Source organism: Callospermophilus lateralis, chromosome 12 (assembly GCF_048772815.1).
Source record: "Callospermophilus lateralis isolate mCalLat2 chromosome 12, mCalLat2.hap1, whole genome shotgun sequence".
In the NCBI taxonomy this organism is placed as follows: domain Eukaryota; kingdom Metazoa; phylum Chordata; class Mammalia; order Rodentia; family Sciuridae; genus Callospermophilus; species Callospermophilus lateralis.
Window position 1 is genome coordinate 76,144,675 of NC_135316.1, and position 17,410 is coordinate 76,162,084.

General features: G+C 36.6%; 1 protein-coding gene across 2 annotated transcripts in view; it reads left to right on the forward strand.

The window, feature by feature from the left end:
• The window catches only part of Wdfy2 (WD repeat and FYVE domain containing 2), a 148,820-nt gene that overhangs the window by 96,542 nt on the left and 34,868 nt on the right, over positions 1-17,410 (forward strand). The window contains exons 4-5 of one of the 2 annotated variants that reach the window (XM_076871961.2): positions 4,315-4,369; positions 9,763-9,913. In XM_076871961.2, coding sequence (XP_076728076.1) covers positions 4,315-4,369; positions 9,763-9,913 — 206 coding nt within the window. The remainder of the gene's footprint in view (positions 1-4,314; positions 4,370-9,762; positions 9,914-17,410) is intronic. The other variant, XM_076871963.2, reaches the window with a different exon arrangement.

Genomic DNA, 17,410 nt, shown 5'->3' on the forward strand with positions numbered 1-17,410 from the left:
TGGCAATTTATTAGAATAATTAATTCTATAAATTGAAGGATGTTTTAAAGTATGTATAATAGATACAAAAACACATTTAATTAAATTCACCAGCTACTATTAATGAAAACTCCGGATAAAACTAAAATAGAGATGAGTACCTAAACTTGGCCAAGGTTGTTTTTCTGACATCAACAACCAATGCCATATTAAATATTATGATAACATACTAAAGTATGTGTTATTCCAAAAGCTATTTTTAGTATATATGAAGTTGAAATGGGAAAAAAATTTCTTTGAAACTAGTAAAGAAAGATTGTGTTTAACAATCTGAGTACATTTCTGATGGTAAGCACATTACAACTGAAATACAGTTTTTTCCAAAATTAAAACTTCAAACATCTAGGACAATTTCAACTCAGAATGCTACAATTATTAATTAAAAATTTTTAGTACTGCAGAATATTTATTAAATAATATCAAAAACGCAGAATATCAAGAGAGAGAATATTGTCAATGTATGTATTATGCAAAGGATTACTATCCCTAATAATCAAAGACCGGAGACAAAAGGGGAAAGGAAATGCCTAGGCCACACCATATCCCCTGCTTCTGATTTTCTCGACTTGTTTCCCAGACCCTCTGGGTTCTTTGTTCCACCTTAAGTCCAAAGCCTAGAATGTCTGGTTCCTCTGCCACTTTCTAGATGCACAGAAAAGAGCACTTTCAGAGCACAGCACTGCTAGGCTGAAGATCTGACTTCCCCAGTGGCTGCAAACGGACTATGTAGTACAACTTTCTAGAAGGAGGGGGAAGCTAATCTCCTCTGAGCTATGATCAAAATTCAAGGGGAGAAGGGAGAGGTCTGGCAGATAAATTTCTTCTCCATCCCTCCATCCCTTAGTGAATTCTTTCCAGACCTAGTGTTTCAGTTCTGTCTATCTAGAAATCTTCTGTGAGCTCAAGAATAGCCAACTTGGGAGTGATACACTGTTCATCTTTTTCTGCTTTGCTTTGCTGTTCCCTCGCTTACACTGCTGATATTGCACCTCCAAACAAAGCATTAGACTTAAGCTTTGCCTGAGGGAACAAAATAAAACAAGATTTGAACAGAGATTTCATAGAACAAGAATTTAAAGTGGCAGATGAACATTACAAAAAAGTTCCTGTTTATAAATGGAATAATTAATACCCATTAATCCACAAAGAGGTTCCTTTTGTGTGAATATGTGCATCAGTTTGGCAAAAATTGAAAAGATGAGTAACATCCAGTGCTAGTGAGATGTGGGAAAATATGTCGTCTTACAAAATGGGTAGGGGTAAATGACTACAGCACTTCCTAGAGAATGATCCAGCATGTTTAATAAAACATTAAATGTACATAACCTTGAGCCAGCAATCTTTCTCATATCTGCATTAATTCATGTGGGTATATGTGCAGAAACCTTTCCAATAAAAAATGGTAGATGAGTGGAATGTCCATTTAAAGGAGCAAGGACTTGAATAAAGTATGGCATATCCATTTTGTGGAGTATTATAGAACCATTAGAAAGAATAAGTTAGAACCATGTGATTTCTAGAAAGGTAGCTATGATATATTTTAAGTGAAAACAGCAAGTTAAAGGTACCATCTATAGTGTGATCCTAGTTTTGTACAACAAAACAAACCCTATCTACACGTGTATGTTCATAATATATCTAATAAGTGTTTAAAAAATGGTGTGGAAAGATAACATCAGACTGTTAACACTGGTTCCCTCAAAAGGAGTGAGGTTGAAGGTAGAGACAGTTATTTACTTTTCCTTTGTATATCCTATATTGTCTGATATATTAGAATGAACATTAAAATTAATTGAGTGATAGACTGGCAAACAGTTGGATAGTAAGGAGGAAAAGTAGAATAAAAGAAAGAAGAATAGAAATTATTTTTATCCAAAATATTTAAAGTGTGTGAATCTTTGATCTAATTTTTCTTTGATTGGTCAATCCTAAGGAAGTAACTAATTTATAGTCAGGCTTGTATATTATATTGTTTGAATGTTATTAGATACAATCTTTTTAAAACTCAAATTTAGCAATGTCTATCAGAATTTTAATGGTCATACTCTGATCCAAAATCATGCTACTTATAGAACTTTTATAGGACTACTACTCGATTTACATAAAAAACAAAATACATTTAAATGAGAAAAATAGGAAACAATATAAATATATTCCTCAGGGAAAGAACATTACAGTATTTTCTGTGCATTCATTAAAAAGAATGAAGTTTATGAATACGTAGTCTATTAGTAATACACATGATTTGTTAAAGGTAAAAAGTATGTCCAAGTAGTTTAACATTTTGTTTTATTATAGGTATTATTACAATAATACTTTTCATACTATCTTATCTAAACAAATGGTACCACAAGGGACCTTTAAGTGATTATCCTTGTAGATTTTTTAGAAGAGCGTATGGTTTCTGTGATCAAAAATAATAATGGAAAGTGACAAAATCTCCCAAATTTTATTCATGATTATATATTTTTATTATCATAGGAAAAGCAAATGAACAAAAAATTGGGTTCACCAGTGTCATGAACTGGTAATATTTAATTTTGTATGTATATTTTTAAATTCTAATGTGCAAACCTGCATTGAGTTCTTTTATTTTGTATTTTGCCTTGTTCCAAGAGGAATTGAGGTATCTTTGCTCAGCCAGAGAACCATTTCAGTATATTTAAAATAACATGAACTATATGAACTCAGGAAACATTTGTCCAAATAGTAGTATCTTTGGATAGCAAATATACTTGGGGTGGGGGGAACAGTTCTATATAGCACACTATATCTATCCTTTGTAGTGTGTGGGGTTTCACCCAAACATCTGTGTAGACAGTGATGCACATGTGGAAGTGTGTTTGTGTGTGTATGTGTAGATATGTGGGCCCTCTGACATGTGGTGCCCGGTGCTGTGACCCGTTCCATGGAATGAAAGGTTTGGTAATGAGCTGCTTCTTGGGCCTGTGTAACCTTCTCTACCCACACTGTCAATCAGCTCCTTATGGGCATACTACTTTATTTCTTTAAAACTTAGTCTGCTCTGCTCAGTTGTGAGTCTAAACTCTTCAGAAATGAGAAATGGATATGGTGCTACTCCTTGAAGGAATAATGATATGAATTTAAAAAGTGACAGGTTGAATAATGTTATTACTGAGAAAATCATTGTGAAGGAAATCCATTTGTAGACAGGCTTTGTAAGGGGGCTGGGATGGGAAAGTGGAGAATGAAAGAAGCGTGGTTGCCTGGTATATTCTCTCACATCACCTCCTGCTTTATCTTTGTGACATTTATCACAGTAACAATAAAATATTTTTTTCTAAAAAGTTACATAATCTGTATGAACTCAGTAAATACCAGATAGCAATAAAGAAGTTTATGTATCTGTCCTCCCACCTTTCTTTTTAAAAAATCATCAGAGAAAAATTCTGGATGCTTCCAAATGTTGTGAAAAGATTTATTGTTCTGTTTTTAAGCTTGGATGAAGGCATTGCTTTATTACACTTTGCAACTTTCCTTGTGTTTGACAACTTTCTTTTTCTTTTTAAGAATAAGTGAATATTTTGCATGTGGAAGAAACTAAAGGAGTCAAAACAGGGCTGGGCCTCCTGAATAGTTGGTTGACTTCCACATGTGCATCACTGTCTACATAGATGCTTGGGTGAAACCCCACACACTCACCTTTATGTGTCCCTACAAAGGATGTGCTATATAGAACTGTTTATCCCCCAGTATATTTGCTATCCAAACTAATCTCATTGGATTGGGAGGCTGACTAATATTGATCTGTTACTTACTATGCCAAGGTACTATGTCATGCACCCCAGAAATACAAGGAATGAGTAAGATGCAGTTTCAAGAAGTTTATAGTAAGGGAAAATAAATTGCTAACATTAGCAATACCTACTTTATTTCTCTAGTAGAAAATTGCCATCTCTTTGCTCACTGACCAGAGCCTTGCAAGTTTTCAACTGTGGCACCATTGAGAGGAAAGGATTTTGAATCCAGTTTAATCTTTAAAATTGACCAACATCAAGACTCTGAACTTGGTCAGTTTTCTTCTCGTGTATGCACAAAAATAGTCAACTTAAGAGTTGTAAGATAAAAATTATGATGCTTGCATTGGATCATAATTATGGTTGCTTTTAGAAACAAAAATGCTGAGGCAATTGGCAAAATAATGTTAGGTATAATTCTGAGATGATATGGACTTTCTGCAATCTGATTTTGCCAAAACATAGTTATTCACTTAAAGAATTTCCTTTTGATTAATATTTTTCTTTTCTTTTGCAGGAGTTTATTTTGTCAGAAGATTATAACAAGATGACTCCTGTGAAAAACTATCAAGGTAGGGAGTTAGTGTTTTATTGCCCAGACTTTACTATATTACTTGGTGATTTTCACTGCCACTACAAAAGACTTTCTTGTCATGGTCAAAAGAACAAAGCAGAGCAACCTTGGAGGTAAATATCACAGTTTGTGAATTAAGTTGCTGAGGCCCAACAAGTTTGGGTGACTTGCCTGTGATCCTATAGCATTGTGTCTCAGAAGAGACTTTGGACTTAGACTTTTGAGCAGTGCTAAACGTTAAGATTATGGCACTCTTGGAGATGGACTATATTTTGCATTGTGAGATGGACATGAGCTTTTAGGGGTCAGGAGTGGAATGTTATTGTTTGTTCTAAAATGTCCCCCAAAGTTGCATGTATTGAAAGCTTGGTCCCCAGTGCAACAATGTCCAGAGCTGGAAATTTGGAGAAGTAATTGTATCATGAAGGATCTGACCTCATCAGTAGATTAATCCATTGATAGCTGAATGGATTACTGGGAGGTTGTGGAAAATATAGGCAGGTGGGACACGGTTGGCAGAAGTGGGTCACTGGGGGCATGCCCTTAAGCCAGGGACTATATCTTGTGCCTGACTTCTCCCTTGTGAGCATGTGCTTGCTCTCTCGCATGCACACTTTCTTTCATGCACTCTCTCTCTCCCTTTCTCCTCCCTCCCTCCCCCCTCCCTCCACTACTTCCTGACTGCCACGCTGAGCAACTTCCCTGCACTATGCCTTTCCACCATGATGCTTCTGCCTTGGAGCTAGTGGAGATGGATTTAAGCCCCTGAAATCATGAACCAAAATAAACTTTTCTTTTTCCAAGTGATTTTTCTCAGGTGATGAAAAGCCAATGCAGCTGGAATAGCTCTGTTAATATCAAAGTATATTTCAGAGCAAAGAATATTACCAGGGATAAAGGATATTGTTTCATAATGATAAAGGCCAGTCTGCCAATCCATCACAATGTCATAACAGTCTCAAGTGTTTATGTATCCTATAATATCTTTATGTGAAGCAACACCTGATGAAACTTTAGGGAGAATTGAATACTTCCACAATTATAGTCTGAAATTTTTAATAGTCCTCTCAATAATTTGTTGAATATATAAATGTTGGTATGACAGATAAGCAGAAAATCAAAGTATAGAAGACTTGAACAACAAAAGCCAATGATCTTGGTCTAATCGACATCTGTAGAAATTCCATCCAACTAAAGCAGAATATAATGTTATTTTTAAATGTACACATAGCGTTTACCAAGACAGATAAATTTGATGTCATTAAAAAAGGTTCAATAAATTTTGGTGGATTTAAGTCATATATATAAGATATGTTCTTTGATCAGATTGAAATTAAAGAAGGAGTCAATATCAGAAAGATCTCTGGAAAATTCCCAAATATGTAGACACTAAATAACATTGTTAATGGGTCAATAAATACAACAAAAGAGGAGTTAGTATCTTGAACTGGATAAAAATGAAAGCAAACATACCAGAATTTATGTAATGCTCTTAAAGCAGAACTTATAGGTAAATTTATAGCATTAAGCACCTGTATTAGGAAAGAAGAAAGATCTAAATCAATGACTTTGGTTTTCACCTTAAAAAGGGAAAAGAACAAAAGAAAAAAAGGACAAAAGAAGAGTGAAAGAAACAATCTAAACACAAGAATGAAAAGATAATAACAGAAGTTCATAAATAGAAAACATAGAAAAGTTAATGAAACAAACCTAATTTTTATAAGATTAATAAATGTGATAAATCTCTAACCAGACTTATTAAATTATCTGGAATTTAATCTAGTATTGGAAATAATCTAAGTGACATTACTACAGAGACTGAGTATGTTTAAAGGAAAATAAGAAATGTTATTAATGGTTTCGTGCTGATAAATATGACAAATGAAATGAACGAGTCTTTGAAAGCACAAACTGCAAAAAGACATTCAAGAAGAAATAAATAATCCTAAAAGCTCTATGTCTATTAAAATTAAATAATTTATAATCAAAATATCCCTACAAAGAGAGCTTTTGTACCAGATAGCTTCACTGGTGGATTTTTGAAACATTCCAGGAAGAAATAATATCATGTATACACAAACTCTTTTGAAAATTGAAGAAATTAAAGACTTTCCAACCTGTATCATTCAGCTATTTGTCATTGTGACCAAAATACCTGACAGGAACAACTTTGAGGAGGAATGGTTAATTTTGGGCTCGTGGTTTCATAGGTTCCATTTGTGGTCGCCTGACTTCCATTGCTCTGGGCCTGAAGTGAGGCACAAACATGGCAGAAGGATGTGGCCGAGGAAAGCTGCTCAGCCCATGGCAGCCAGGAAGCAGGGCTGTGACTAGATAAACCCTCTCAGGGCAACCCCCATTGACCCACCTCCTCCAAAGTACTACTACCTACTATCTCCCAGGAGTTAATTCACCTGTCAATGGATTAATCCAACAAAGAGTCAGAGCTATAATCATTGCCTAAAAGCCCCACCTTTGAACTTTGCTGGGTCAGGGTCCATGCTTTCAAAACATAATCTTTTTTTAATATTTATTTTTTTAGTTTTAGGTGAACACAGTGTCTTTATTTTACTTTATGTGGTACTGAGGATCAAACTCAATGCCTCACGCATGCTAGGTGAGCGCTCTACCACTTAGCCACAACTCCAGCCCCAAAATGTTTTTTTTTTTTTTGAGGTAGGGGGGATCTAAAACATAACACAACCCATCCTATGAAATTAGTATTTCCTAACACTAAAATTATACAGAAACAACACAAGAAAACTATAGGCCATCATTCCCCCATGAAAATAGATGTAAAATATATTATCAAAATTTCAGCAAATTCATCATTATGATCAAGTGAGGTTTATCCTAGGAATGTAGTGTCGGATTAATACTCAAAAATTATTAAGTGGTATATTCCCCAAATAAGTGAAAGCAGAGGCTCAAACAGATATTTGTATGCACTTGTTCACAGCAGCATTATTCAAAATAGCCATAACGTGGAAGCAACCTGAAAGTCCACTGAGAGATGAATCGATAACAAAATGTGGTATATTCATACAATGGAATTATTCAACCTTAAAAAGGAAGGAAATGCAGTCACATGTTACAATCTAGATGGACCTTAAAGACAGTATGCTCAATGACATAGCCAGTCTCAAAAGGCCAAGTAGTGAAGGATTCCACCTCTGTGAGGTACTTACTGCAGTCCCATTACTAGAGACAGAAAACAGAATGGTGGCTGCCAACAATTGCAGGAAAGGGGAAATTGGGAGTTAGTGTTTAACAAGTTCAGAATTTGTGTTTGGGAAGATGTGAAAGTTCTGAAGCTCCAAAAGTGGTGATTGTTATACAACAGTGTGACTGTAGTTAATGCTACAGAACTATATACTTAAAAATGGTTAAAATGGTAATTTTATGTTATGTATATTTTACCATAATAAAAATATTTTCAAAGACTGCATATGTAAATTATGTAGTGCAGATGTAGTGTAGTACCTAAAACAGTTGAGTTTTTCAGTAAATATTGAGAAATAAATCAGTGTAGATTTTTTGTTTGTTTGGGGGTTTGGAGGTTCACATTTGTTTATTTGCTTGTGTGTGTGTGTGTGTGTGTGTGTGTGTGTGTATGTGTGTGTGTGCTGCATATTGGACTCAGGGCCTTGCACATGCAAGGCAAGCATTCTACCATTGAGCCATATCCCCAGCCCAGTAAACCAGAATTGACAAGAATGTGGAGAAATTGGAACCCTCACACATTGCTGATGAGAATGTAAAATGGTATAGCCACTTTAAAAAACAATTTTTCAATTCCTTAATGAGTTAAAGCTGCCTTATGATACAGCATTTCTATTCCTAGTTATATACCTGAGAGAACTGAAAGCATATATTCTATAACATGAATGAATGAATGCTAAGAAACCAGACACAAAAGGCCACATATAGTGTGAATACATTTATATGAAATGTCAAGAATAGTAAGATCCATAGAGACAGAAAATAGATTATTAGTATTTGATTAAGGATGGGGGAAGGGAGAATTGGGGATATTCCATATCTTTTTTTAATATTTATTTTTTAGTTATACGTGGACACAATATCTTTATTTTATTTTTATGTGGTGCTAAGGATCGAACTTAGCATGCCTCACGCATTCTAGGTGAGCAATCTACTTTTGAACCACAACCCCAGCCCAAAGGCAGTATTTTGATCTTGATAGTGGTTGGGACTCTGAAAAGGAGGGATGTTTTGTAGAGAGGTCACAGTATTAGTGCTTCCATATCCTCTAAGATTCTCCATGTTTCAAATGTCAGGTTTCACAGTATCGGGCATTTGTTGAAATGAGTATCCATGGGTGTTCCCTGTGGTTCTGACTATATTGTATGGTAGCTAATCTAAAAGGGCCATCTTGTGAACTTCGGATTTGTTGTAAAATCAGAGCACCCACTTTGCAGGGTAATTGTAATGATTAAGAGACAGAATGCATTTAAATACCTGGCACCTGTTAGGTGCTCAGAAATTGGCAGATGGTGTTATTGCCAGCTGAGTTGCCTTTATCTCTCCGGACTAACTCTGTGAGGTAATCAAAATGGGAAACTTATGTCTTCACTCACTAGCATGCTCCTGCCTCACTAGACGGCCAGACAGGTGGTGTTCATTCCAGTCAGCTCTGCAGTGACTGCAGTCCCCTCCACCTCACTCCCTGGAATCGTATAATAAGAAAGCAAAAATCCTCCCATCTGTTTTGGTAACTGAGAAGCCACGAGACCTCAGCCTAAAGACTCCGCTTTATTGTTCCTCACTTTGCCCATGTGTGAAATAGGGAAATGTATACTTTGGTGTAAAGAATATTTTATTCTCTTTTTATAATTCTGCCCTCCTTTCTAAGCATTTGATTTCCAAGAGAAAGCTGTTTATCTAGAATTTTGTTGAGTTTATAAAACAGTCTACATCAGAAGAACAGTGTGTTCTTTACTGTTTTTGGAAGTGCATGTAAACTGACTACAGTGACTGCATTCAGAAGTCATCCCTGATGTGTTTTGTGGTCATATTGGATCTGACACTCTCTAGTCCAGCAGCCCTACTGTGTTGAAGGTGATGGTCTAGACCCTTGGGTAAAGAACTTTCTGAGTCAGTAATTCTTGGATTGGCACAAGAGGGATAGAAGGGGAGCATTGGGAAGAGAAGGATCATTTTTAAAAAGTCATAAAAATTCAGGTATGCCTGTCTTTAGACGCACATTCCTACCTCTGACCAGAGCCGCTGTTACACCCTGTCCCTACAAATAGCTTATACCGTCAGCTTTTTCCAGAATGGGGAGAAGAGAACAATACAACTCTGTGGACCATGCTGTTCCAAACTCTTTGGGTTGCTTTATAGGTTGTCTTCTTGTCTCTTGGTTTTCAGCGCATCAGAGCAGAGTGACGATGGTCCTGTTTGTCCTGGAGCTGGAGTGGGTGCTGAGCACGGGACAAGACAAGCAGTTTGCCTGGCACTGCTCTGAGAGTGGGCAGCGCCTTGGAGGTTATCGCACCAGTGCTGTGGCCTCAGGCCTGCAGTATCCTTTGCTGGACAGAATCCCTTGGTGGGAACTTAGCTGTTGACCTCTTTGATTCTTGAAAATTTGAAGTATGCACAGTTTGAAAAGTTTTGGTGCATTATTTGTTGAGTTGTCCCGATATGAAGAAAATGCTCAGAGACTTTCCTAAGACACTAGTCATCAGGGGGTCCCCAGGTGGAGTGGACTGAGGTAACTTCATTGGGTCAACTACAACATACCCACATCTATAAGCCTCAGCTATCAGAAAAATTATGGTCCATGGAGAATAAACAATCACCAAAATACAGACTTTGATTTTTGTCTATGAGTAATTTATATATAAATGTGAATGTTGTAAGCAATTCCTTAGTGCTTGGGAAAAGAGCCACAGGATTTCTATTAATTTTTAAAATATTTATTGAGAAGCTGGGACTAGAGTGGTTTAGCTGATATCTATCTGTTAATTTGTTCTGGTCATGAAACTTCTCCAAGATATGTGGAATAATATTCTTATCTCCCAAGCTGCTAGAGTCCATATTCTCAGTATGAACCCCTGCTAATGCTGGATAATCCCCACTTCTGGGCTCCAGCAAGCAAAGTGTCAACTAGCGCAAAGCATGTGTGAATTATGCTCCCATGGCCAGGAGTAAAGGACTCTGGGATTCTTAGTTTAAAAAAGTAGAATCTCTCCATCTTCTGACAAATGAGGAAGTAAGTGGAATCAGATCACCTGTCAACAAAAGTAGGACGGCCTGTTTTTTCATTTTTATCTCCATATTTATGAAACACCTAGTCGTTGATGCTCAACAACATGACAAAGTACATTGCAGTTTCTTTGCAGATATATGGCTCTAAGTATATTTAAGTGTATGTATATAAGCCAGTGTCATCTAATTTTTCTAACTGGAAGGGCAAGTAAAGAAGCTAAGAAAGAACATTGTAGAAGGTTATAAAAATGACAAGTTAAAAATATCAAAGGCAAGGGAATGGAAAGCAAGATAAGCTTATCTTTGAGAAGTTAGTACTACCTGTGAATACAAGAAACTCCAGACTTAACTTTCCTAAAGCCAGTTCAGATAAGTATGATGTTTCAGTTGACATACATGAATTCGCAAGTCTATAGATTAGTGCTAATATAGTTCTAATGCTGGGGCCCACCCTCTCTGTCTTAGTCCAGGTTGCTTTAATGAATTGCCATAATTCATTAAGTGGCCTCTAAATAATACAGGTTTATTTTTCATAGTTCTGGGGGCTAAGATCAAGTTGCCAACAGTTTCCATGCCTAGTGAGGATCAGCTTCCTGCTTCATAGATGACCATCTTCTCATTGAGTTCACACAGTGGAAGGGGCAAGGGAGCTCCTTGGAGAGAGTCAGTCTCTCTCTCTCTCTTTCTCTCTCTCTCTCTCTCTCTCTCTCTAGTTGTAGATGAACATGATTCCTTTATTTATTTATATGTGATGCTGAGGATGAAACCCGGTGCCTCACGCATGCCAGGCAAGTGCTCCACTGCTGAGCTACACCCCCAGCCCCACCTGGAGTCTCTTTTATAAGGACACTAATCCTTTCATGAAGCTCCACCCTCATGACTCAACACATAAGCTCTACCTTCTAATACCATCATATTGGGCATTAGGTTTCCACATGTGAACTTGAGGGTGGCATACTTAATCCATGCACACCCGTGAACATACACACACATTCACGCACAAAACTATGGATGGTGATCATGTATTAATTAATTGGACTGTGGTAATTATTGTACCATATATACTTTTATCAAATCATGACAGTATGCCTTGAATGTATACAATTTTTGTCAATTAAATATTAAAAAAAAAAATAGGTCTTTAACTCCCTCATTTTTCAGATGAGCCAGTTGACACCCAGAAAGTGTCCCTTGCCTTATTTGAGACCATCCACCTAGTAGCTTGGAGATTTACCACCAGATCCCAGGTCTTCTGCCTTGGACTCCTGCTTTTATCCCACTGTACTGCACTGGCCTAAAGAGAGCAGAACTACTGGCCCCCTAGGCTGACTTCTATGTTACTAGCCAAACCTAATGATGCTTCTTCCCTATGTCTTTTGTTTCACTTACCCAAGCAACGGAGTGTGGGAAACACTGCAGGTCTTATCTTCAAGATGGTGACCTTTTAAACCATCTGAAAATGAAAAACAAAAACCAAATATTCAAGAATTAAACTTTCCCTGATGATGACAGTCTATGGTATAAGATTATCACCACCAGATTCAAAAGTCATCATTTTGTAACTTTTTCTTTGGCCATACCGTGTGACTTACCGTGCAGAACATCATGTTATCAGATATCAGAAGCCTTTGCCTGTGTGTGTGTGTGTGTGCGCGCATGTGTGTGTGTGTGTTATAGTCAGATGGTGGTAGTGGTGCTGGTGCTACTGGTGGTGGGGTAAGCCTCTGGGCTTCAGTTCTTGGGCTGTGACCATCTAGCCACCCTCACTGTGAAGGCAGAGGGGCGCTGCAGTACTGCAGATAGGCTCTTACAGAAGGTTCCCTGACCCCTGCAAGCTTTGCCTTGCCAGATCCAATTTTGGAGCCATACTGCCAATCCTTGCTCCTGGCTATTTTTCCAAGGCTAAACACTGATGGCATGATAGTTTTGTGTTTTTGCCAGAGGTCTGAGCCAAGGACTGTGGGACTTTTCTAAAGCTGGAGCTTTTTTCTTGCAGCTGGCAGGTGGATGGGTAGTTAATGAGCAAGCTATTATAGTTCTAGAGTTCACCCCTCCTCCTTCCCTTTTTCCTGCCATCCCACTATTTTACAGAGTTTTTAAAATCTTGTTTGTTTGGAGAAGCAAATATGCATTTAAAAAAGTTCAGGCTGGGGTTGTGGCTTAGTGGTAGAGCGCTTGCCAAGCATGCAGGAGGCACTGGGTTTGATCAAGGCATCACATAGAAAAAAAAATGAACAAAATAAAGGTATTGTGTTCATCTACAAATAAAAAGATTTTTAAAAAATAACAATCAAAGTTCAGGTAGAGAGTAAAGGAAGACAAACAGACCAACCATTTCTCAAATTGAATTATGAATTTCTGAATAACCTTAGATACTTTGGTTCTTTGGCTATATATGTGAAGCTTCAAATGTTAAGTGTTCTATAATAGTAATAATACAATTAACAATCATAATAAGGAAGAAAGAGAAAAGAACAGGAAAAGGAAGAAAATATTTGCAGTCCCTGAGAATATATGAGGTGATTTTACATACATTACTTCATTTACTATCAAACAATAGTGTGCAGTAAAGATGAAATAACCGTATCGTCTGTTTTTATAGTGTAGCAACTAAGGCTGGGTGAGAATGAGACTCAGGAAGGTTATAAGTGGCTTGCCCAAGGCAACTACTGTTAACTGGCAGAACCAAGATTAGAACTCGGGAATTATGATATTTGGGCTAGTCTTTTGCACACTGGATATAGCAGAATGGGGATATTTCCCAAAGATCCAACAGTAAGGAAGTGGCAGGAAATAGAAACAAATGTTTCCCTACTTCACTTACTAATCTTTAAATTTGTAAATACTTTCTGTAATATTCAGAAAGTATTATAATGGACACTCTCATCCACTGTTGATTCTTCTCTGCCTCTTTGCTTTCTGCCTCTGTTTTCTTTTTTATTTACGTATGACAGCGGAATGCATTACAATTCTTATTACACATATGGAGCACAATTTTTCATATCTCTGGTTGTATACAAAGTATATTCACACCAATTCGTGTCTTCAAACATGTACTTTGGATACTAATGATCATCACATTCCACCATCATTTATAACTCCTTACCCCTCCCTTCCCTCTCCAACCCCTCTGTCCTATCCTCCCATGCTCCCTCTCCCTATCCCACTATGAATCAGCCTCCCTGTATCAAAGAAAACATTCAGCATTTGGTTTTTTGGGATTGGCTAACTTCACTTAGCATTATCCTCTCTAACTCCATCCATTTACCTACAAATGCCATGATTTTATTCTCTTTTATTGCTGAGTAATATTCCATTGTGTATGTATGCCACATTACTTCTCAGAAGATGATATTTAATCAACAAATATATGAAAAATGTTCACTATCATTAGCAGTTAGAGAAATGCAAATTAAAATCATCCCAGTCAGAATAGCAGCTATTATGAAGACAAACAACAGAAAGTGTTGGTGAGAATGTGGGAGAAAAGGCACACTTATACACTGCTGGTGGGACTGCAAATTGGTGCAGTCAAAATGGAAAGCAGTATGGAGATTTTTTGGAAAATTGGGAATGGAACCACCATTTGACCCAGCTATGCCTCTCCTCAGTTTATACCCAAAGGACTTAAAAACAGCATACTACAGGGACACGGCCACATCAATGTTAACAGCAGCACAATGCACAATAGCTAAACTGTGGAACCAACCTAGATGCCCTTCAGTAGATGAATGGACAAAAAAAAAAAATGTGGCATATATACACAATGGGATATTTCTCTGTTTTCTAGAATATTTTAAAGCATATTCTAGACCTGAAGGAAGACCTTGGTATCTTATTTTTGACAGTGTTTTGATCATATTTTTTTAATGTTTTCACACAAAAAATAACTCAAGAACTCTTCATTTTAGGATTTTCTTCATGTTGGAGATATTTCCAAAATGTCATTCTGTATGGGCTAGGGCTGTGGCTCAGTGGTAGCACACTTGCCTGGCATGTGTGAAGCACTGGGTTCGATTCTCAGCACCTCGTGTAAATAAATAAAGGTCTATCAACAACTAAAAAAAAAGGTTACTCTGTAAAGTGAAATGTCTTCCCACCAAATATAATCTCTTAGATTTATTCATAGGCAGATACACAGTTCTGAAAAGCTATTAAGATTACCTCAATTTCTTCACATCATAGTTGATGGCAGTCACTCTAAGCTTTGAGGTTGTACTACCATTTTATTCTAACCCTTTTATAAATAGGTTTTGTTGGATTCATGACTTTTACAGAATAATTCTATTCACTTGTGACTGTAAAGACTGTTTAGTGTCAATTGAGTTTGTTTTCATCTTCATTCTTAAATTAAAATAAATGTAAAGCAGTCATTTTCCTTATCAACCTTATTAACTATTTTACATATGTCTGATAACTTTCTGGCTCATCATGTCTTAAGCTCATCTTGTCCCTTTTTTGTACCAGACATGTAATTATCTGTTATTTAGTGAGGAATAATAATCACAGTTATCTATGAAATAATACATATGTGTTACTTTTTAAAATAAAATAACGCATTATATTTCTAATTCAAATTTTCAAATTTAACATGGTAGGATTTTAAATATATTTTTATATATTTATTTTTTAGTTGTAGATAGACACAATACCTTCAATTAATTAATTAATTTATTTATTTATTTTTATGTGGTGCTGAGGATCAAACCCAGGGCCTTGCATATGCTAGGCAAGCACTTTACCACTGAGTCACAACCCTAGCCCCATATGATAGGGTTTTTACTTCTTCATTTTTGAACTTGTTTCTTTGATCTTGGGCTGAAAATCTTTATTCTTAAAACATCAACATAACTCCTTATTTGCTTTATCCGATGGCATTATAATGACAATAAGACTACTGAATGGTATTTTGAGGTTTAGATGTTCTTTTATCCTCAGAGTATATTCTAAGTATGTACATTCAAAATGTTGTGTTTTAAAGTCGCTTAAAATAATTCACTCAACTATGTGGTTATATCATGAGTTTGGTAGTTTCATTTATTTTGCTTTGTTTTCAAATTGGGAGGTTTTTCCTATATATATAGGAAAAACCTATATATATATTTTTTCATATATATATATATATGAGTTGCTAAGCACTGTCAACCAGAGAAGCTTGTAAGAATCTCAGTGTCTAGAATTTTTAGTGAGGGCTGGTCATGTAGACAGCTCCCACCTTGCACATACCAAAATTCCTGATGCATAAAAGGAAAACAGGTATTCAGCATAAGCTATATTGTTGGAATAGTTAAGACACATTGAACCACTCTTATCAGTTAATGGTGGGAACTTGCCCCAAATCCAGGTTCCCAGACACTATGCCAGCTTTGTAAGCAGGCTTGCAAAGGATAGAGTCTGCCTGCTGGGTTAATTCTTTTCACGCAGCACCATTTTTATTTCTTCTTGAACTATCCATTCAGAGTCCCATTCAGATTTTGCCTATTTTTCTGTCAGATTTCTAGTCTTTTTTTTCTCCTTGATTGCTCTTTTATATTAGGGATTTGGGCCCTTGTGGCAGAAGTTACAAATGTTTTTTCTAATTTATCTTTTGTCTTTGTTTATATTATTTGTTTGTGTTTCTAAGGTATAGCTTTTCCTACCCCAAAGAAACCCACTCTCTGGAACTTAATATTTTCATTTTCTACGTGGAAGTTCCTAATTGATTTATAACTTACCTTGGTATGTGATGTGAAATACAGTCCCATTTTTTCCCCCCAAATACATATGTAGTTTGTGCCAACATCATTTTATTTCAATCCATCTTTTCCTTACTCATTTGAAGAGCTGCCTTTGCCAAACATGTATTAGATTTCTATAAGTCTATTTCTGGACTTTCTCTCTGTTCTCTTGTTTCTTCATGTCCCAATACCACCTTTTTAACTAAAGGAACTTTAGTTTAGCAAGCAGTGCTTCTAAAAAGAACAACTACTACACTTGTGGTGGGGATTTTGCACTATTTCAGAGGCCCCAGAGAAATTACAGACTACAACAAAAGCAGGGGAATTTCATTTGTACAGATTGGATTCATGACAGATTTACCAAATTAAGAATTTCAGATCAAGTGTTTCAGCCTTCACCTACAGATCAAAAAATTAAGGATACACAGCACCCTCACAAACTGCATATTGTTAACAGAATCAAAAGTACAAAAAGGTGTCTACTTTAAGGAAAAATATAATAAAGATGTTTGGATTAGAAAAAGCACGTACCCCTCACGTTCATAAGAGTATCAAATCAGTGAATGCAAAACTGAAAGTGGTTAAGTAGGTGATCAAAGTCAAGCCTCTTAAGTGGCCATCAGGACTTTGAGTAGAGGAGGACATGTCTAGTGTGTGCCGGAAGAGCACTAAGGAATTAGCAGTGCGGTGGCATCAAAACTTATTGAACAGCAAGCAATTAAGTCCTAATGCCACAGCAACCTCAGATTAAAAATGAAGATCTTGCCAGGCCCTGTGACACATGCCTGTAATCTCAGCAACTCAAGAGCCGAGGCAGGAGGGTCACAAGTTTAAGGCCAGTCTAGGCAATTTAGCAAGACCTTGTCTCAAAATAAAAAGGGCAAGGGATGTAGCTCAGTGGCAGAGAACCCCAGGATCCCTGGATTCAACTCCCAGTCACAAAAAAAAAGCAAATCCTTTTTATTTAAAATTGGGTGAGAAAGTGTTATCCTTAAAGGATATTTTAATTACCCTTAAGAGAGAAACTTTATAACATGTTTTAATATCTAGTAGGGGTGACTTCACCTCGTCGCACCCATATTATTTTCATC